Below are 21,903 nucleotides of genomic sequence, written 5' to 3'. Positions count from 1 at the left end.
TTTTTAAAAAAGCAGTACTTGGGTCTAGCTTAAAAAGACCAATAGTATCAAAATGTATATAACAAAACATAGCTATGCCTGCCCTACCCATTCCCACCTTCACTTTCCATCCCCCGTGCAACTACTTTGAATCCTTTTTAGCAATTTCTTCTAGTATTTCTAAATAACATATTTATATTGATTTCTTGATTTTTCTATTTTAGAAATTATCCACAATTACCTACAATGGAAGATGAGAACTTAGTTCACTAAGCATGAACACCTACTTTTTAAGGGCCATGTGGATACAGCTGTTACTCACTACAGGAGGAAAGAAGGTATGTTTTCTGAAGATTCCTCCCAACTGGGAAGAGTCTATCAATCAATGATCAAATTAGATAACTAATACTCCCACTAAGGCCCCTTCCTTATACCTTTTTTCTGATGCCCTATTATAAGATCTTGCCTAGATGCAGTTATTTCAAGCGTTCACAAGAGCTGGAGAATAGTACAATTCAGGAGTGCTGAAGAAAGTCACAAATGTCAACACTTTCTGATTTCTCTTATGGCTCGATATGTGCTACAAAATAATTGTCCTACCAATTCTCACATACCAATGTGGCTGGCTACAGTTAAGGCCACATGGTATACTCTGTTAAGAGCAGATACTGAGATTGGGAGGAAGAATTCAGAGGTTTAAAGGTCTGGAACAAATATTCTCCCTACTCTCCATGTATTTCACTTTGAGCATTTTATTATCATTGTCTCATTTGATTATGACAACTCTGTGAAACAGGTATTACTACCCCCATTTCACAGCTGAGGACATTAAGGCTCAGAGAGGAGAAGTAACTTGAGCAAGGGCACAGAGCTGGGAGTGAAAGCTGATTTCGAACGCTACCCCACAGTCTATGCTATTTCCACCATACAACAATGTTCTCTTCATAGGCAGGCTGGGAAAACACAGCTTGGCAAGTTGTCACAATTCTTAGGAACTTCTAAAACAACTAGAGATGAGGAGGGAGCCTTTGTATGGGCCTCAGGGCGTTATAAAGTTGCCTTTTAGGGTATACTAGGCATGGCATCAGGACCACAGAGACTAAGAATCATCCTTGACTGGCTCTTTCTAATTAAAGAACTCAGACAGACTTAGAGCACTAGAGAGGAAGAGGTGGCCAATGAGACCCAGCTCTCAGACATCTCGCTCACTTCTGGACCAGTGCCCACCCCTGCCCTCGTGGACCCCCACCATCTGTCCCTCTCCAAGGGCAGGGAAACCCAATGGGCTTGTATTGTTTCCCTGCCCCACGATATCACCCAAGGCCATGCTGGCCCACTCACTGCCTTCAGCCAGTCCCTACCAGTGTGAAGCTCTTGGGTGAGGCTGCCCAGCGCTTGACTGTGGTGAGTGGCCACTCCTGCAGCACTTCCTTGGTCTTTTCATCCACGCGCATCACCGAGTCCTTGGTGATCCCCAGCAGGCGAGGCACCAGCTTGTTCTTGCCTTTCATCTTTTCCTGAAACAGGAGGTACCAAGAGTCAGTGCTCTTCCTCTGAATACATCTGATTTTTCCAAGTTATCAGTGATTTCATGATGTTTTACCTACGGTCAACCTACAACACTGTGTTTCAAAAACCGGCAGGGCTATCGGAAAACCAGAATTTTAAGACTAGATAAATGACTCATAAATTAAAGGAATGGAAGCTAAAACAGAGCCATCAGAAGACTGGAAGGATCCACAAAGGCACACTTCCTGGAGAGAGATACTGTGCAGGAGGGCAGGTTGCTCCAAAAACAGAGATTGTGACAGAAAAAAGATATGCAGAGAAAAAGAAGTTAAAGTGAACGCCAAATATTATCACTCCCAGTAGCCACCTCAGTGAGTAACAAAAAAGGGTTAATGTGGAATTTAAATACGGCACTTTAGCTGTTTAGAATTAACTACAACTGCCAGAGTAGCATCTTCTCAATACTAAACACAGCCTTTTTTTTTTTTTTCATAATCACTGAAATATACTTCCATTTGGGTTCTTCATTTTGGTATTTTTTATGTGTATCTACTGACCCTTAAAATATTTTATGATTAGTTTTAATAAGTTTTTAAAGAAACAGTCATCATGCCTATTAAAATAATGAATCCCTACCTCACACTCATGCCACAAGAAATTCAAAAAAGGTAAATCATTTAGGAAGAACACACAGTTGGATATTTTTGTGATTTCTCAGGGGGAAATGACTTCTTAGCACAAAAGCTAACATAAAAAAATAACTAAAGGAAAAGATTAATAGCTTTAACTATAAAATATATGGACTTTGATACATTTTTTTAAAAAAGAAAGAGAGTGGGAGAAAAAGAAAGAGACCTCACCATAAAGAAATTAAAAGGCAAATGACTGGGGAATAAATATCTACAACAAATAGTATGATAAAAGATTTCATACACTTCATATACTAAAGGTTATCATAAATCATCAAACGTAAGTGGCAAAGAACATGAACAGAAAATGTTTAAATAAGTAACTAGATAATAAGCAATAAGATAAATTTTCATGTATATGTAATAGTTTTTTAAAAAACTTAATACTCAATTAAAGAAGGTATGAAGGGGGACCACTACTCGTGGGCATTTAAAATAGCAAAGGCTTTATGGAAGAAAAGCTTTAAAATTCAAAGCTTTAAGATTCAAAGCTTTAAAAATGTTTCTACTTTTAACCCACCTTGCTTTTCAAAACTTATTCAAAAAGAACTTATAAATGTGTATAAAGATTATGCTGCAAGAAGGATCAACTAGAGTTTATCACAGTGAAAAACTAGAAATAACCAACAAAGTTCAACCACAAGAGATATGATAAATAAATTATGGTACATCCAAATAATAGACTACAACTCTTAAAAATCATATTATAGGAAAACAAGTGGATTCATAATAAAATTCATTCACATTAAAAAGTCGACTGTACAGCATGATCCTACGTGAAATAAAATTTTAAATAGAATTTTCAGAAAATTCATTACATGACAAAATGGTGCCAATGATCATCTCGTACAATTTGTATTTTTTCATGTGCTTTCCCCTTTTCGAAAAACTTAATACACATTCCTATTGTTGTCAGGAAAAAAACAAACTTTTCAAAAAATATCTGCAGAAACCTAGCAATGCCCAAACCACTATTACCAGAGGAATACATATATAAATTAGCACAAAGTACGCAAGTATATACGGGTGTGTGTACAAGGAGACAGGCACTTAAAACAAGCCAGGAGTGTGACAGATACTTAACAATCATTATCCATTAATTTTCAGAGCATCACCCAAATGCTGGCGGCGGTGGCATCAGCATCATGCCAGTCTTGAAATGAAGGAACCAGCGACTTGCCCACGGCAAACAGTAGTAAGTGATAAAGCCAGGATTAGAACACAGATTTCAGCAACTCAAAAATATCTCTGACTTCAAAAAAGACTGTCTACCACAGTATACTACTTCTGATGGAAGCAATTAGAGAAAAGGCAAAAACACTCCTCCCAGCCCCTGTGGGCAGTTCATAAACCGTCAAACAGTGAAGGTCACGGCACACCTCCAGTTTCCTCCCAAGAGGAGGAGATAAAGGCATTAGGAATCTGTGTGGGTGTCTGAGGAGGGGAATATGGCACTGTAAGAACCTCCGAGTTAGGAAAAACTCAGAGAAGAGTCAGATCCTTTGTGGAGAGGCCATTTCCACCAGGGGTGATACCAGCGCAGGGTGGACCATGCCAGTACACATCACTTGGCTTCAGGAGCCACAAAGATTTATGTGGAGAGGTTCCAGGCGGCTAGTTTAGTCACACAGGGTTGGTACCAGCCCAGCTGCTGGCACCAGGAAGGGGATCAGAAATAAAATATGGTTTGCAGCTGTTGCCTTCCTCCTTTCAAATCTGTACTTCCCCAGTGAGGGGCTTTGGGGTGAGGGAATACAGGATAGTGATGGATTGCCCTGACTCCTGTCGAGATGGTTCTGGCCTCGGAGAGGAAACCAGAGTGAACAAGCAAACAACTTACAGTGGGCATTCCATTAGAAGGTCACGACTACGGGGGAAGGGTATATAAGGAACTCAGAAAATACTGTCGCTCAGCAACAGAGACCACCATCAAGGGACACAATTAATTCAGTGCCTACCCGCAAAATGCAGAGCAGCTGGAGAAAGTTAAAACAGCGAGGGGCTCGGCTCTGTGCTAGTGATATAAGGGGCTCCCCTGACAGAGGACCTGCCTTAGACCCTCAGTGGCAGACCTGTATGATAGAAGGTCCAGAGGCAATAAGGCTCCCCCTTCCTCTCCAAATCTCGAATCTCAGTCCACTCCACACGTCTCCTTTCCAGTCTTCCAACTACAGACACCAGCATCCTTTATCTCCAGGAGAAGCAATTAGGCTAGGCAGGATGCAGGGAAGACCCATCTCGTGCAGACACACGCAGACTGTGGGTGTGAGTATGCCAGCTACCTAGCAACTTCTCTCTCGAGGCAGTCCTCATCACGTTGGTTTTGTTTTGAGGATGTGTCGAGCTCACATGACTTACAGGCAGGAGAAGGTATGTATTCTACCAAGGAAAGTCAGGATCTACTAATAAGCCCTGCCGCTCCTCTTTCAAGCACATCTCAACCATTACTGTGGGTTCGGTCCTGGCAGCTGGCTGTTATCAATCCTGCTCAGCCTCGGGCTCTTCTCACAGGTGTGGATATCGGCTGATTCTGACATCACCTGTGCCTTACATCAGATTCGGACTTGGGTGGAGGGATGCCAGTGGGCTAAGTGTTGGGCATGCTTTGGCTCTAAGCCCAACTTCAATGTGGCCTAAGCCTGTGATCCAGCTGTGCTCACCAGAGTTCTCTACTGGCTTCCTGCCAAAGTGCTGCCTTGTGTGCTTTGCTGTGTCATCAGTATGCTTTTTTCTTTTAGGAGCACGGCAGAAAGGGATGGCTGCTCCAAAGAAAAATGGTGCTAAAGACCCTGTTCATTAGCCATTTCTCTCCCTAAAACAACTGGCAATCCGTGTTGATTTAATTCATGATTCTGAGATGCTCTGAATGCCCTCTGTGACGCTTTTACAGTTGAGGGGAGAAGAGGCTCAGCTCCCAAGGTATCTAACCCTCAAGGCTCTGGTTGTGGTTGCAGGGAAGGTTAAAGGCAAGTTTATAACTCAGAAGGTTTCCACAAGGGTTTCCGGGAAAGAAACAAGATTCTCTGCAAGTCATGGGAAATGCCTTACCATTCCTTATGGGGTTCTGAAAAACTTATCAAGATAAACTGCAAAAGATTTCAATGAAAGAGGAAGACTAGATGTTTACAGCTCCCATTTACTGAGATCATTTGTGCAACAGTCCCCTTTTCTATATTACGTCCTTTAACCTCACAAAAACTCAGCACTCTAGGTGAGCAAGCTGAGCTTTAGAGATGGAAGGTAAAGTAACTTATCGAAGGTCAAACTAAGTGGCAAAGCCAGAATTCCAAACCCAGGTCCCAGGTCCTTCTTTTCGAAGGATATGTTCTTAGCCACTGAGAACACTGCCACATAACAGGCTTATTACAGACATCCTCTCTATTGGGGTCAGCAAACTATGGTAGGTACTAAATGCAGTTTTCTGCTCCCCCGGCACCTCTTTTTTGGCCTGAGAGCTAAGAGTGAATTTTCTATTTTCAAATGGTTGAAAAAAAAAATTAAGAGTAATAATACTTCAGGAAACGTGAAAATTATATGAGACTGAAATTTCATAATCCATAAATAAAGCTTTACAGAAACACACCATGCTCATTTATTTACATATTGCCTACTGATTTCAGGATACAAGCACAGAGATGAGTGGTTCGACTAGCAAAGGCTAAGATATTGACTACCTGGGCCCTTTATTAAAAAGTTTGCCAACCCCTGCTCTGTATCATGAACTCTAAAAGCTAATGAAAAGTTGGAGGACTCAAGGGCCAGGAATTAGGGAATTGTGAAGAGGGTTAAGGAGTTGGGATAACCTAGAATGTATCAAATACCCCTACATTCCAGCTACTACATTTCTTTACATACATTACCTCACTTAATCTTCATTAGAGCTCTGTAAAGAATTACCATTCCCATTTTTCACATGAAGAAACTGAGGTTTCAGAAGGTTAAGGATGTCTCTCCAAGTCACGAGTTTCTGTCATTTCTCACATAGGCAATATTGCATCAAGAATTCTAGGCCAGTCTTTCCGACTCCAACGTCCAAGCACTTTCTATTATAACAATATAAAATACAGTATGAAGTACCCTTGAACCACATGGGTTTGAACCAGGTGAGTCTACTTCTTTTCCATAGCTAATACTATAGAACTACATGATCCATACGGGTTGAATCCACAAATGTGGAACCGTGAATACAGACAAACTGCAGGTACAGAGGGCCAACTGTAAGTTATACGCGGATTTTGGACCGCACAAAGGGTCGATGCCCGCTAACCCCCACGTTGTTCAAGGGTCAACTGCATAATGCTCTGAATATTAGGACAAGATGTACACAGATACAGAGGAAAATATGATGGAAGGACCTATAAACATATCAAACTAGTTCTCTCACAATATATACTGATCTGAAGGCCATGTGGTATGATTAAGTGTGTTTAATATCAATATTTACATTTTATAAATTATGATTTCATTGACTTATTTAATTTAGGATTTCAAATAGTCTATCCAAGTAGTGAATTAATCACTTTTAACGTACTTCTTAAATTATGCCAATGAACTTCCTTCACAATTTAATGGTATGTTCAGATTGGGGGGTCTAGAGAAATCTGTTACTTATGCCTTTAAAACACATACTGTCCCTTACCCAAACAATTTTGTGTGTGCATGTGCTATTCTGTGTGTGATGTCTTTTAACCATATATTCTAAACGGTTGCACTTATTTATACACACACAGGTTATTTCATGCTGCTGACATATGTGTTGTAAATTTACCTGCTCTATTCACTGAATTTAAAAATAAACCTAAAAATTAAAATGACTGTATATTGTTATAACATGTATAAGGATCTGCACACTGAAAATTACAAAATGTTGATGAAAGAAATCAAAGAGGATCTACTATCATGTTTATGGATTGAAAAACTCAACATAGTAAAGTTATCAATTCTCCCCCAATTGATCTACAAATTCAATGCAGTGCCTATCAAAATCCCAGCTAAGTTTTTTGTAGATACAGACAACCTTGTTCTAAAGTGTTCATGGAAAGGCAAAGGACCTAAATTAGCTAAAACAATTTTGAAAAAGAAGAAAAAAGTAAAGAGAATCATTCAACTTGATGTTAACGCTTACTATACAGCTAAAGTGATCAGGACAGTGTGATTATCAGTGGAAGGACCAACACAAATCAATAGAACAGAATAGAAATAGAAATAGATTCATAGCAATGTATTCAAATGAACTTTGACAAGGATACAGAAAAAATCCAGTGGAGGAAGGATAGCCCTTTCAAAAAACAGTGCTGGGGCAACTGGACATCCATAGACCAAAAATGAACCTTGACCTAAAAACCTCACATCTTATACAAAACAAACTCAAGTGGGGACTTCCCTGGTGGTCCAGTGGTTAACAATCTACCTTCCAATGCAGAGGACGTGGGTGCAACCCCTGATCAAGGAACTAAGATCCCACACGCCGCGGGGCAACTAAGCCCGCACACCGCAACTACTGAGGCAGCCCCCTCTGGAGCCCAAGTGCCACAACTAGAGAGAAGCCCGCACGCCACAAGAAAGATCCCGCGTGCCGTAATTAAGATGTGATGCAGCCAAAAAAAAAAAAATTAAAATTAAACAAAACAAACTCAAGTGGACCATGGACCTAAATGTAAAATGTAAAACTGTAGAACATTTAGAACTAAACACAGGAGAAAATCTTCGGAGCCTAGAGTTAGACCTCTCAGACGTAACACTTAAAGCAAGATCCATAAAAGTAAAAAATGATAAAACGCCCATCTTCAAAATTAAGAACCTGTATTCTGTGAAAGACCTTGTCAAGAGGATAAAAAGACAAGTTACAGACTATGAGAAAATATTCACAAATCACATTTAACAAAGGACTTGGACCTAGGATATATAAAGAACTCTTAAAACTCAAGAGTAAGAAAAATAATCTAATTAGAAAGTTGGTCAAATAAAACATGAACAGACATTTCACTGAAGAGGATATACAGATGGCAAATAAGCACAGGAAAAGATGTTCAAAATCATTAGCCATCAGGGAAATGCAAATTAAAACCGCAATAAGATATCATAAAACATCTATCAGAAAGGCTAAAATAAAAAAACAATGATAACACCAAATGCTGAAGAGGATGATAAGAAACTGGATCACTCGTATTTTGCTGGTAAGAATGTCAAATGGTACAGTCACTCTGGAAAACAGTCTGACTGTTTGTTATAGCGCTAAGTGTGTTCTTACCATATGGTTCAGCAATTGTACTCTTGGGCGTTTAGCCCAATGAAATGAACACTTCATTCTCACAAAAACCTATATACAAATATTTATAGCAGCTTTATTCAGAATAGGCACAAACTAGAAACAACCCAAATGTCCTTCAGTGATAAATGGCTAAACAAACTGGTACTTCCATACTATGGAATACTATTTGGCAATAAAAAGCAATGGACTACTGACACACATTATGACTTGGAGAGATCTCAAGGGAATTTTACTAAATGAAAAAAAAACCCTCAAAAATTTATGTATCATATGATTCCATTTATGTAGTACTTTTGAAATAACAAAATTATTGAGACAGACAATAAATCAGTGGTTGCTAGGGGGTACAGAGACCAGGGGAAGGGAGTAGGGTGTGAGGAGAAACAGGAAGGGGTGGGACATGTGTATGGCCATAAAAGGGTAGCACAAGGTATTCTCTATGGATTAGAGTTCAATATCTTGACTACAGTGGTGGTAACACAAATCTACACATGAAAAAAACTGCATAGAACTAAACACACACACACACACACACACACACACACACACACACAAATGAGTACATACAGAACGTGAAATGTGATTAACGTCTATGAACTGTACCAAGTCGATTTCCTGGTTGTGACATTGTACTATAGGTACCATTGAGGGAAACGAGGAAAAGGGTATTATTATTTATTTTTACAATGTTATTGAGATATAATTCACATACCATACAATAGACCTATTTAAAGTATCTAATTCAGTGGATTTTAGTATATTTACAGATATGTGCAACTATCACCACAGTCAATTTTAAAACATTTTCATCACCTCAAAAAAGAAAAATCCTGTACCATTAGCTATTACTCACATAGGTCCGCTGATCCCACCCCACTCTTAAGCAGCCACTAATCTACTTTCTGTCTCTATGGATTTGCCATTCTGGACATTCTCTATCAATGGAATCTTGTGACAGGCTTCTTTCACTTCACATAACATTTCCAAAATTCATCCATGCCTGTAGCATGGAGCAGTACACTTCATTTCTTTTTATGACCAAATAATATTGCACCTTATGGATATACCACATTTTGTTCATCCATTCATCAGCTGATGAACATGTGGGTTGTTTCCACATTTTTGCTAAATACAGCTATACACTTTCAGGTACAAGTTTTTCTGTGGACATGTGCTTTGAATTCTCTTGGGCATATGTACCGAGGAGTAGAACTACTAGGTCATATGGTATCTCTATGTTTAATAACTGAGGAAGTGCCAGACTCTTCTCTAAGGGGGCTGCACCATTTTACATTCCTAGCAGCAGTATATGAGGGCTCCAGTTTCCCTACATCCTCACCCATACTTGTTACTCTGACTTTTTGATTCTCTGAATTATTTTTCCAACTTCCTGTGAATCTATCATTACTTCAAAGTACATAGTTAAAAACATAATTCTGTTTATCTTTGTTAAAAGACAATCATAGCAAAGAGTAATAATAATGTTTCCATTTCCTAAAGTTATGCATTTAAAAAAATTTTTTTATGTCTTACCATACTTCCTATAACTTCCAAAACAATGTTAAAGGGTAATTTGTTCTGATCCCAATTTTTATAGATTTCTCTTTAGCACTTCTCTGTTGAGTAGCATGCTGATGATAGGTTTAAAACATTCTACCCTGTTGAGGAAGTACACTTTTATTCCAGCATTTTATGGAAATTTTTATAATGAGTACCTGAATTTTATCAAACACCTTAGTGGCTTTATCACTTATCAAATGATCACATGATGCCATCTTTTCCAGCTTCATTTAGATATAACTGACATAGAACATTATGTAAGTTTAAGGTGTGCAATATGATTTGATATATGTATATATTGAGAAATGATTACCACAGTAAGGTTAACACATCCTTCACCTCACAAAATTACCTTTTTGTAGTTGCTATGATGAGGACATTTAAGATTTACACTCTTAGCAAGAATATTAAAAGCAACAAGAGAAAAGCAACAAATAATATACAAGGGAACTACCATAAGGCTATCCATTGATTTTTTTCAGCAGAAAAAATCTGCAGGCCAGAAGGGGGTGGCAGGACATACTTAAAGTGATGAAAGAGAAAAATCTACAATGAAGAATACTCTACCCAGCAGGGCTCTCGTTCACATTTGATGGAGAAATCAAAAGCTTTATGGACAAGCAAAAGCTAAAAGAATTCAGCACCACCAAACCAGCTTTAAAACAAATGCTAAAGGAACTTCTCTAGGTAGAAAAGGCCACAATTAGAAATAAGAAAGTCGTGAAATGGAAAAGCTCACTGGTAAAGGCAAACATACAATAAAGGTAGGAAATCATCTACACACAAAGCTAGTAGGGAGGACAAAAACAGTAAAATCATCTGTATCCACAATAAGCAGTTAAGGGATACACAAAAGAATTAGATGTAAAATATAATATCAAAAACAGTAATCATGAGGGGAGGAGAGTACAAATGCAGGGTATCTAAAATGCATTTGAAATTAAGAGATGAGCAACTTAAAACAAGCAGGTATATACATACACTGCTATACAAAAACCTCACGGTAACTGCAAGACAAAAATCTATGATAGATATACACATAAAAAAGAAAAAGGAAGCCAAACCTAACACTAAAGATAGTCATCAAATCACAAGAGAAGAGAACCAAAGAAGAAAGGGGAAAAAAAGACCTACAAAAACAAACCCAAAACAATTTACAAAATGGCAATAGGAATATACATATTGGTAATCACCTGAAATGCAAACAGATTAAATGCTCCAGCCAAAAGACACCGACTGGCTGAATGGATAACAAAACAGGACCTGTATATCCTGCCTACAAGAGACTCACTTCAGATCTAGAGACACGTACAGACTGAAAATGAGGGGATGGAAAGAGGTATTCTAAGCAAATGGAAATCAAAAGAAAGCTGGAGTAGCAACACTTAGACAAAATAGACTTTAAAATAAAGACTCTTATAAGAGACAAAGAAGGACATTACATAATAATCAAAGGATCAAATCAAGAAGAAAATACAATTGTAAATATATATGCACCCAACATAAGAGCACCTCAATATAAAAGGCAAATGTTAACACATATAAAAGGAGAAATTGACAATAACACAATAATACTGGGGGACTTTAACACCCCACTTATATCAATGGACAGATCATCCAGACAGAAAATCAATAAGGAAACACAGGCCTGAAATGACACACTAGACCAAATGGACTTAATTGATATTTACAGAGCACTCCATCCAAAAGCAGTAGAATATACATTCTTTTCAACTGCACATGGAACATGTGATCCAGGATAGATCACATGCTGGGCCACAAAGTGAACCTCAGTAAATTTAAGAAAAGGAAATTATATCAAGCATCTTTTCCAACCACAACACTATGAGGCTAGAAAGTAACTGTAAGGAAAAAACTGCAAAAAATACAAACATGTGGAAGCTGAATAATATGCTACTAAACAACCAATGGATCACTGAAGAAATCAAAGAGGAAATTAAAAAATACCAAGAGACAAATGAAAACGAAAACACAACACTCCAAAAAAGTTATTAAAAAAATTTTTAATAAAAAATAAAAAAAATTTACTCCCTTAGCAACTCGCAAGTATGTAATACAGTATTGTTAACTATAGTCACCATGCTGTACATTAGTTCCTCAAAAGGTATTCCTCTTAAAACTGCAAGTTCGTGTGCTTTGACCGACATTTACTCATTTCCCCACCCCAGCAACCACCAATCTACTGTTTTTGTGACTTTGGCTTTTGAAAATTCCACGTATAAGTCAGATCATACAGTATTTGTCTTTCTCTGATTTATTTCACTTAGCATAATGCCCTGAAGTTTCTTTTTATTTATTTATTTATTAATTAACATCTATATTGGAGTATAATTGCTTTACAGTGGTGTGTTAGTTTCTGCTTTATAACAAAGTGAATCAGTTATACCTATACATATGTCCCCATATCTCTTCCCGACCTCAAATTTCATCCATGTTGTTGCAAATGGCAGGAATTTCTCTTTTATGGTTGAATAATATTCCACCGTATTTACCTACCACGTTTTCTTTATCTATTCATCTGCTGGTGGATAGTTAGATTGTTTCCATATCTTGGTTATTGTAAATAATGGTTCAAAGAACAGAGGAGTACAGATATCTCTTTGAGCTTGTGATTTCAATTCCTTCAGATATATATCCAGAAGTGGGATTGCTGGATCATACGGCAGTTCTATTTTTAAAATTTTGAGGATCCTCCACACTGTTCACCACAGCAGCTGTACCAATTTACATTTCTACCAACAGTGCACAAGGACTCTCTTCTCTCCACATCCTTGCTAATCCTTGTTCTTTTTTTATAACAGGGGTGAGGTGATAGCTCCTTGTGGCTTTGATCTGTATTTCCCTGATGTTAGTGATGCCGAGTACCTTTCCATGTACCTCATGGCTATCTGAATATCCTCTTTGGAAAAATGTCTACTCATGTCCTTTGCCCATTTTAATTGGATTATTTGGGGGTATTTTTGTTGTTGTTTTTTGCTATGGAGTTATAAAGAATTGCTTATATATTTTGGGTATAAACCCCTTACCAGATACATGGTTTGCAAATATTTTCTCCTTTCTGTAGGTTGCCTTTTTCTTTTGTTGTTTCTTTTGATGTGCACAAGTTTTTTAGTTTGACGTAGTTCAACTTGTTTGTGTTTGCTTTTGTTGCTTGTGCTTTTGATGTCATATCCAAAAAATCATTGCCTAGAACCCTGTCAAGGAGTTTACCACCTATGTTTTCTTCTAGGATTTTTACAGTTTTATGGCTTACACTTAAGTCCTTAATCCATTTTGAGTGAATTGTTGTGAATGATGTAAGATAGAGGACCAGTTTCATTGAATCTATAGATGGCTTTGAATAGTATGGACATTTCAATAATTTTAATTCTTCCAATCCAAGAACACAGGATATCTGTTCATTTACTTCTTTGATTTCTTTCATCACTGTTTTAATGTTTTCATCATATACATCTTTCACTTCCTTGGCTTAACTTATTCCTAAGTATTTTACTGTTTTTGATGCTATTGTGAATGAGACTGTTTTCTATATTTCTTTTCTAGATAGTTCAGTGCATATGATGTCACTTTATTTGACCTGCTCTGATTTATTAGATATATTAATTCATAATATTGCATTATTCCTGAATTTACTTTTAAAACAGGGCAAACTATGATCAAATAAACTATCAAAATCAACTTAAAAATAAAATGTACACTAAATAAGACCACTGAGCAAAAAATTGAAATGAGCAGTGTACTCACTTTTATAGTGACAAAAAAATAAAAGTAATGAAAAACAAAATGTGAATGTCTAACATGTATATGAAAGCTGTCAGTGCTGCCTACCTCCTGACCCTGACCTTCCTTCAAAGAGATGTAATTTTTAAAAAATGAAAAGGAAGAAAGGAAGGGAGGAAAGGAAGAAGGAAGGAAATTTGCATTACTTTCTTACTTTGCCTTAAACACTTCTGTAAAAGGAGAGTTTTCATTTGACCAAACCTGCAAGACCTTGCAATAACCATAGCATCTGTGTTTTACCTCTAATTATCCTACTAGCCATGGACAGATTCTTCCCAGGCCCTCAATTATATGTGGAGAACAAATTTCTCTTTTCTGGAACTTGCTATTCAATGTCTCTTTTTAATTACATGCAGACTGCTGTGTGCTATGTATTTTCCTAAATTTACTGACCTTTATGCACAACACTGAAACTGACTCTGTGTGAAGTTTGATGGTATTAATAGAAAACAATATGAATTTGAAAGATAAATTTCATATATGAAGGACTAGAGAAAAACTCAAACCCACACAACCATGGAAAATGATACCAGTATCATTGGAGATGCTGAAAACGACTTAATCTTTGTGAGGTATTAGAACTCATCAGAATAATAAATGAAAAGCCAGGACTTCCTGGTGGCGCAATGGTTAAGAATCCGCCTGCCAGTGCAGGGGACATGGGTTCAAGCCCTGGTCAGGGAAGATCCCACATGCCACGGAGCAACTAAGCCTGTGCGCCACAACTACTGAGCCTGCGCTCTAGAGCCTGCACTCTAGAGCCCGTGAGCCACAACTACTGAGCCCACAGGCCACAACTACCAAGCCCACATGCCACAACTACTGAAGCCCACGCACCTAGAGCCCGTGCTCTGCAACAAGAGAAGCCACTGCAATGAGAAGCCCACGCACCGCAACAAAGAGTAGCCCCTGCTCGCTGCAACTAGAGAAAGCCCGCGCACAACAACAAAGACCCAACGCAGCCAAAAATAAATAAATAAATAAATTTAAAAAAAAATGAAAAGCAGACTTTTCTTCTAAAACAAGCAGATCTAACCATGTACTCATGGTGGGGATGTGGGGGTGGGTAGGATAATGAAAGCAGGTGAGCACATATCAAATGGGGCCACCCTAGGTAAGTCAGCATAGCCCACTGCCTGGGAACACAGGCTTTTAAGTCAGAGAGACCTGAATTCAAGTCCTACATCCTACAGTTACTAGGCTTATGGTCCCAGCTGAGTCATTGATCTTTCTGGCCTTGATTCTCATTCATAAAAAGAAGATAATAGCAGTAATTCTGCCATTGGGATGCTGACAGATTTGAATAAGACATGCCTGACATATAATTGTTTACTGTTATTAATGTCATTATTAATATTGGGAAATTACCTAGTCATTACCTAGAATACCACCATCAGCACCATTCAAAAACTGATTGATAGTTTAAAACACACTGAAATGAAAAATTCAATTTCTAAATTATTTTTCTTAAAAACAAAGTGATTCACCTATGCTTTTTTTATTTGCAAGGGCCCCAGCATTTTCTGGTATAAAGCTGAGAGCTGCTTGGCTGAAATAACTAATCAGCATTAAACATACACCTTTTTTCCATATAATATCTTTTATTTCTCTTGGCCCCAAATGAAGCAGCTTCCTCCAATGAGGACTGGAGTCAAGAAAAGCATCCATATGCCCAAACATTCTAGTAGACACCAAAACTTCTTTCTTTTCCAGTTCTTTTTAGCTGTGGGAATAGACACCTCCTTAAACCACCCTGTCACTGACCTTCCAACTTCAGTCCCTAGAAGCAGCTGCAACACAGCTGGTAACACTCCCCAGGGCCTTAAGCAGCACAAGAAAGTTCATCACATGGTAGAGCTTTCTCCAGGGTGAAGAGCAAGAGACAGGAGACCCAGAGTCACAGCAAAGCAAGTGGAAATAATGAAACCTATCAGAGGGATGACTACAAGAGAGTACGTGAGGTCAGGATATGAAAACGGGGAAGGAAGCTACTGGGAGGGCTTCTTAGTGAATTCAAGAACACACCCTCTGCTTGCTCACAGGTTGAATTTCAAAGATCCACCTCTGTCCCTCTAGTAGTCAGGCCAGCAATTCCTGTGAAAACAGATCTGAAGGCTACAGAAAATCCCAAGACCCATCTAAAAGGATACAAATTCGGTACCATAACTACCACATGAATTTGATTTGGCCTGCAGTGGTCAACAACCTTCACTTAGTCCAGTGCACTCTGGAAGATCTTAAGTGAAACATTCTCAGGGGAAAGTGCTAGCAATTGAAAGTAAAGGTACTCCTTCAGGGACTTTATAGCAGTGACTGAGAGCAGAGCCAAGACACAGCTGTCCTGAGGCCTGCAGGCAGCCAAGCTCACTCACCAGCCTCACAGCTCTTACACCTCATGTCTGTCCTACAGCTCAATTCAGGTCACCACTGCCCAGATGTTCCATGTGCAAATGCTAGGGGTCTAGAGATGACAATCAAGGTTAACAGCAAACCCTTTAACAAAAGAGGTGGCAGAGGCAAACGCCCCCTCCATCACGCCCAACTCACCTTCACCAGGAAGAAGGACACACCGTACGTCCGGAGAGACCGGGCGAGTTTGACATACTTGACCTTGGCTTCTATCTCGTTCATCTCTCCACAGTTCTTGTGCTCCTACAAACGTGACAGAGGCAGGGACCAGTTACTGCAGCTCTGACAGCAGGTGGACTTTGTGAGAGGTGTTATTCCACATGGCCTCTATGCCTTTGTGGATGCATGTCCCTGCTGACCGAGGGTCAGAGCACACAGAAAGTGCTAATGCACAGTTTCTTAACTGGAACGTGAACCCAAATTCCTTATAGATTTCAGTTATATGCAACAATTCATGCACATGCAGCATGGCAAGAACAGGGTCCATAATTGTAACCTAATTTTCAAAGGGCTCCACATTCCGAAAGGTTCAGGACCAACACGTCAAAGGAGAACTAGAAAAATGTTCTCATCCTGAATTCTAACATCCAGGCAAAAGATAAAGTTTTCCAAAGAGCAGGATATATAAATGCCTGGACATCTCAGTGTGTGCAAACAATACTGGATTTAAAAAAAATATGTTTTTATACACATGAAATTTATCTCTTCCAATTTATATTTACATTTCATTGCCAAAACACTTTGGTATTTTGGATTCACTAGAGTGAGTGTTTCCTGGCAAAGCTGATGACAGGGCTTTTTTTTTACTGGTTGCCTACAATAGATAACTTTCTGAATTTTAGAATAAACCTGGATTTTAAAAAGACACCAGTTCCCAAATTCTGAGGTTCAAAAAACAAATCTCAGGATTAAAAAAGGCTTCTTGAAGTGTCTGCCTCAGTGCATTTTAATGGCAAATTGCCTTGTTTCAATGCTTCCAAGATAACGTCTCTGAAATTAAATGTATGCACATTTTTCCCAGAAGGGCTAAGGAACCTTTAGCAAGAAGGTATGGATTAAGATAATAAATCTGCCCAAAGTAGAACTGTCAGCTTCTTTACTCTGGAGTCACAAATCATTTATTATATAAGCAGAGTACATGCATGGGGTATGAAACTATTGTGCAGAGGCCCCTCTTGGACTAATAAATGAGGATAGGCTTTGTGGATGCATGAGGAGAATAATAAAGTGAGGAGAATAATAAAGTTCTGAACATTTCCAGTACCTGAAATATTCTCTTTTCAGCTCCTCTCTGCTTGATGTATTCTTTGGGCAGGAATTCCTTTAGACTGAGAGAGAGAGAATAAAAAAAAGGTAAGGCATTTATCATACTCTATGTTGAGGAGGAAAGAAAAGAAACTTTTCATAAAACTCACAGTTAAGTCCCTAACTCTCAGTATTTTATGGTATAATTAATAACAGACAGCTATATCCCACAATGCTCTTCAATAAGATGCAAATATAAAACCAGTCTGATAAAAAGGGTCAAACATATTCAAGACGAAAGATTGTCCAGGATATACTGTAAAATGACAAAGTAAAGCACCCAAGAGTGTACGGTATGCTAACCTTCGTGATAAAGGGAGGAAAATGTCCTCCATTTTGTACTGTTAATATGTATTTTAAAAAACATTAGAAGGATAAATCTAGTACTAATATAAATGATTCTTAATGGAAAGAAGGAAAAAACAGGGACAAGGGAACAAGAATGGAAATTAAACCTCTTAATTTTCCTTGTACTATAGTCTTCACTTTAGAACCAAATGAAATCACAAATGGGTAAAATGCAACACCTAAAAATCTAAAGCAAATTGAAACAAATGAACCTAACAGTGTATGGAACCAACATACTAACTTTGAAAAACAGTCTTTTGACAATACCCATCCCAGTGAGATATATCTTAAAGATAAAATGGACCACAGTAGACTTGTTAAATATTGATATCATTATTTCAAAACTAATATCTACTCTTCCCCCTAAATATATACACACACACACACACTATAAAATTAGTATATTACATTATCTAAGTAGGTAGATATTATATATAATTAGGATAAAGTAAATAAGTAATTGTTAGTTGTTAGAAATCAGTATTTGTAGCATGAAATAAATAAATAAAGCAAAAGAAGTTAAATGAAAACCCTGCAATCTGAATGCAAATATTGATTGAACGTCTGATTCATTTTTCTTTTTCTGAAAAAATTTTCTACTTGTGTCCACTGCAGAGGCTAAGGGCAAGGACAACCGGGTGGCAATGAGCACCCCCAGTGCGTCAGCCAGGTGGTCTTCCAACCCCATTTCCCACTAAGAGGAATCCAGGATCCTTGGAGAAATGACTGATTCTAGCTTTGGGACAGGAGATGTATAAAATGTTCCTGGGGCTTCTTGTGCCTGAGGATCAAGGAATTTATCAAAATGACATTGGACTGACATCAAGGGATAACCGATGGCCAAACATGGGGTGATTTTTAAAACCTCATACAAAAGAAGAGAGGACAGGGCTTCCCTGGTGGCGCAGTGGTTGAGAATCCGCCTGCCGATGCAGGGGACACACGGGTTCGTGCCCTGGTCCAGGAAGATCCCACATGCCGCGGAGCAGCTGGGCCCGTGAGCCATGGCTGCTGAGCCTGCGTGTCCGGAGCCTGTGCTCCGCAACGGGAGATGCCACAACAGTGAGAGGCCCACATACCGCACAAAAAAAAAAAAAAGAGAAGACAGAACAATGTGCTCACTGACCAACTTCAACAATAATCACTCATAGCCATTCATGACTCATCTACTCCCTTACCCACATGCCCTCTCATGGATTATTTGAAGCAAACCCCAGACACCATATAATTAATTTCATGTGAGGGGCAATTTGAGCATCAGAAAGAATGAAGACTGCAATTGGTCAAAACACAGGTATGTAAAATTCAATAAAGATTCTTTGAAATAATCATTGATCACCTTAAGAGGTTGCTAGGGCACCAGCTCATACCGAAAATTGATAAAGGAAAAGAAATAAAGCTAATAAATGCAGAAGGAAAAATAGAATTCCAAAATCATCATTTTACAACTCTTAATGAAATAGCCAATAGATCAAAACAAGCATGAGTGGCTGCTAAAACCAATAAGTAACAAGTTAATGGGGGACTTTATAACAGAAGGATCAGTCTGATCCAAACCCAATGATCAATTTTAAATGCGAGTGGGATAACCACACAGCATATGCCTTCTGACTGATGTAACAGTACCATACTTCCATACTATATACTTCCACCTATATTTCCTAGGTGGAAGTATACAGTACCACCTAGGAAGTATTCTTGGCGATAGAGAAAAGATAAGTAAATATATAACTGAATATGAATTTCATTAAGAGTCTAAATATAAATCTAAGTTTACAAAAAAAGAAAAAAAACCCTAATAGTTTAAAAAGCTAATAGTTTAAAAAAGAGAGAGAGAGAGAGAGAGAGGAACATGGTAAGTGACACTACCAAGATCCAATGAGCCAAATCCCATCATTGTAAATATTATACAAATAACCCAGGTTTTTCACAAATAAATGGCTTGCTGGTAGAGGTGCAAAAGATGACACACAGATTAGAATCAGAAGGACACACAACACCAGCAGCCATCAGGAAAACACAAAGAAAAACCACAATAGCGTACCAGTGCATACCCAGTAGGACACTACAGTAAAAGAGAGACAGGAAGGCGTGTTGGCAAGGCTATGGAGAATTTGGAACCTTCACACACTGCTAGTGGGAATGTAAAATGGAGCAGCTGTTGTGGAAAACAATTTGGTAGTTCCTCAAAAGATTAAACAGCAATTCTACTCCTAGGCATATATCTAGGAAAAGTAAAAACATATGTCCACATAAACATTTGTACGTGAATGTTCATAGTAGTATTATTCATAATAGCCAAAAGGTGGAAACAACTCAAATGTCCATCAACTGACAAGTGGATGAATAAAATGTAGTTTAGCCACACAATGTAACTTTATTTGGCAATAAAAAGGCATTAAGCGTGATACATGCAACAATATGGAAACACTGTGCAAAGTGAAAGAAGCCCATCACAAAGGACCACAAACTGTATGATTCTATTTATATGAAGCATCCAGTATAGTCAAATCTATAGAGGCAGATAGGACTAGAGGTTGCAAAGGCTGAGGAAGGGAGAGGGGAACCTGGGGAATGACTGGTAACGGACACAGGGCTTATTGTAGGAGGGAAACAAATGTTCTAAAATTAGATTGTGGTAATGGCTGCACAATCTTGTGAATACACGAAAAAACGCTGAAATATAAATTTTAAATGGGCCAATTGTATGGTAGGCAAACTCCATCTCAATAAAGCTGTTTTTTAAAAAAGAAAAACACCAACCACTACAGGCCTTGTTTGGATCCTGATATTAACAAAGTACAAAATGACATTTTTAATACAATGTAGGGGAGAATTTAACACAGACTGGGTATTAGATGTGATTAAAGAATTGCTTCTAATTTTGTTTGGTATTAGGGTGGATTTGCAGTTAGGCGGGGTTTTAATTATTTAAAAAATTTTTTTCATTGTCAGAAAAACATACTGAAGTACTGATAGGCGAAATGGTATGCCGTCTTAGATTTGCTTTCAATACTCCAGCCAAAAAAGGGGGTGGGTCAGGTCCAGGTTCTGGCTACATTATGCCTTGAATCATGATAGCTCTTCAACCTGCAAACTACATCTGCAGACAAAAATTCTGAGTATATTTTCTGGAATGTCAGGGATCTAGGTTTGAGCACCACCAGAACACTCTGGCCTAATCAAGAGACCCCCACATCAGTCCGCTGGAAGGAACCTAAGAAACATCTAGGCAGCAGCCCCTTAGATGTTATGACTACTGTTAAGCAACTTCAGGGAAAAAAGGTCTGGTTGAGAGAAGAATGGAAGGCATCAATGTCACAAAAGAGGAAGCTGAGTCACAGAGAGGTCAAGTGACTTAGCTGAGGTCACAGGACTGGATGGGAGCAGGGAGCCTCTGACCTCCAGTCCAAGAGCAGATGCACATGAACACAGGGCTGTTTCAGGCTCCCCCAGGAACACCCTTAAAATGATAACCAGGAAGCATCCTGAGGGGGCCACTGCTGTGAGCCTCTGGACAGCAGCTCCTATGCCATCAACAAAGGAGACCTTGCAAAGGTTATCAAAAGGACCCAAAGAGGGCCCCATGCCAAGCCCACTCACAACGATGACTGCTACTAGAACACCAGAGGGCAGCATCCAGTGGCCAGGCTGGAATATGTTGGGTATTTATGGCAATAAAGTTCTGTGTGGCCACAAGCTGCCCTCAACTCAAACTGCAAACTAACCCTCCCATTCTTTGGAAGGCATTGAACCTCCCACTCTTCAGTAGGTACAGAAACAACTTCCAGAAGCTTGCACCAGAGGTGTGACCCCTGGTGTTGCCAGAGGCAATCTGGGGGGAGTTTAGTGTAAGGTATGTTCAAATAAGAAGTGAGTGTGTGGGTGTGCGTGCACGTGTGGGGTGTATTCTTTCCAGTAAATCGACAACATGCACAGTGTCAGCAGGGATGCCTGCCAGCCGGCAGTTCAGCAGTTCCAGCTCGGTTGTGTTTTTGATTACTAAACCCAAGTATGGAAGGCTCCTAAGCA

The 21,903-nt window shown here is 38.8% G+C and overlaps 1 protein-coding gene across 7 annotated transcripts in view; it reads right to left on the bottom strand.

Annotated features, from left to right (window-relative positions):
- The window catches only part of TLN2 (talin 2), a 448,850-nt gene that overhangs the window by 157,574 nt on the left and 269,373 nt on the right, over positions 1–21,903 (bottom strand). For all 7 annotated transcript variants that reach the window (XM_060151222.1, XM_060151260.1, XM_060151243.1 and 4 more), the window contains 3 exons: positions 17,483–17,546; positions 16,357–16,461; positions 1,341–1,496 (listed from right to left, as the gene is read on the bottom strand). In XM_060151222.1, the coding sequence (XP_060007205.1) occupies positions 1,341–1,496; positions 16,357–16,461; positions 17,483–17,546 (325 nt within the window). The remainder of the gene's footprint in view (positions 1–1,340; positions 1,497–16,356; positions 16,462–17,482; positions 17,547–21,903) is intronic.

The sequence above is a fragment of the Lagenorhynchus albirostris genome, chromosome 1 (assembly GCF_949774975.1).
Source record: "Lagenorhynchus albirostris chromosome 1, mLagAlb1.1, whole genome shotgun sequence".
In the NCBI taxonomy this organism is placed as follows: Eukaryota; Metazoa; Chordata; class Mammalia; order Artiodactyla; family Delphinidae; genus Lagenorhynchus; species Lagenorhynchus albirostris.
The sequence above is the reverse complement of the archived record's forward strand: the minus strand, read 5'-3'. Positions and strand labels throughout refer to the sequence as shown.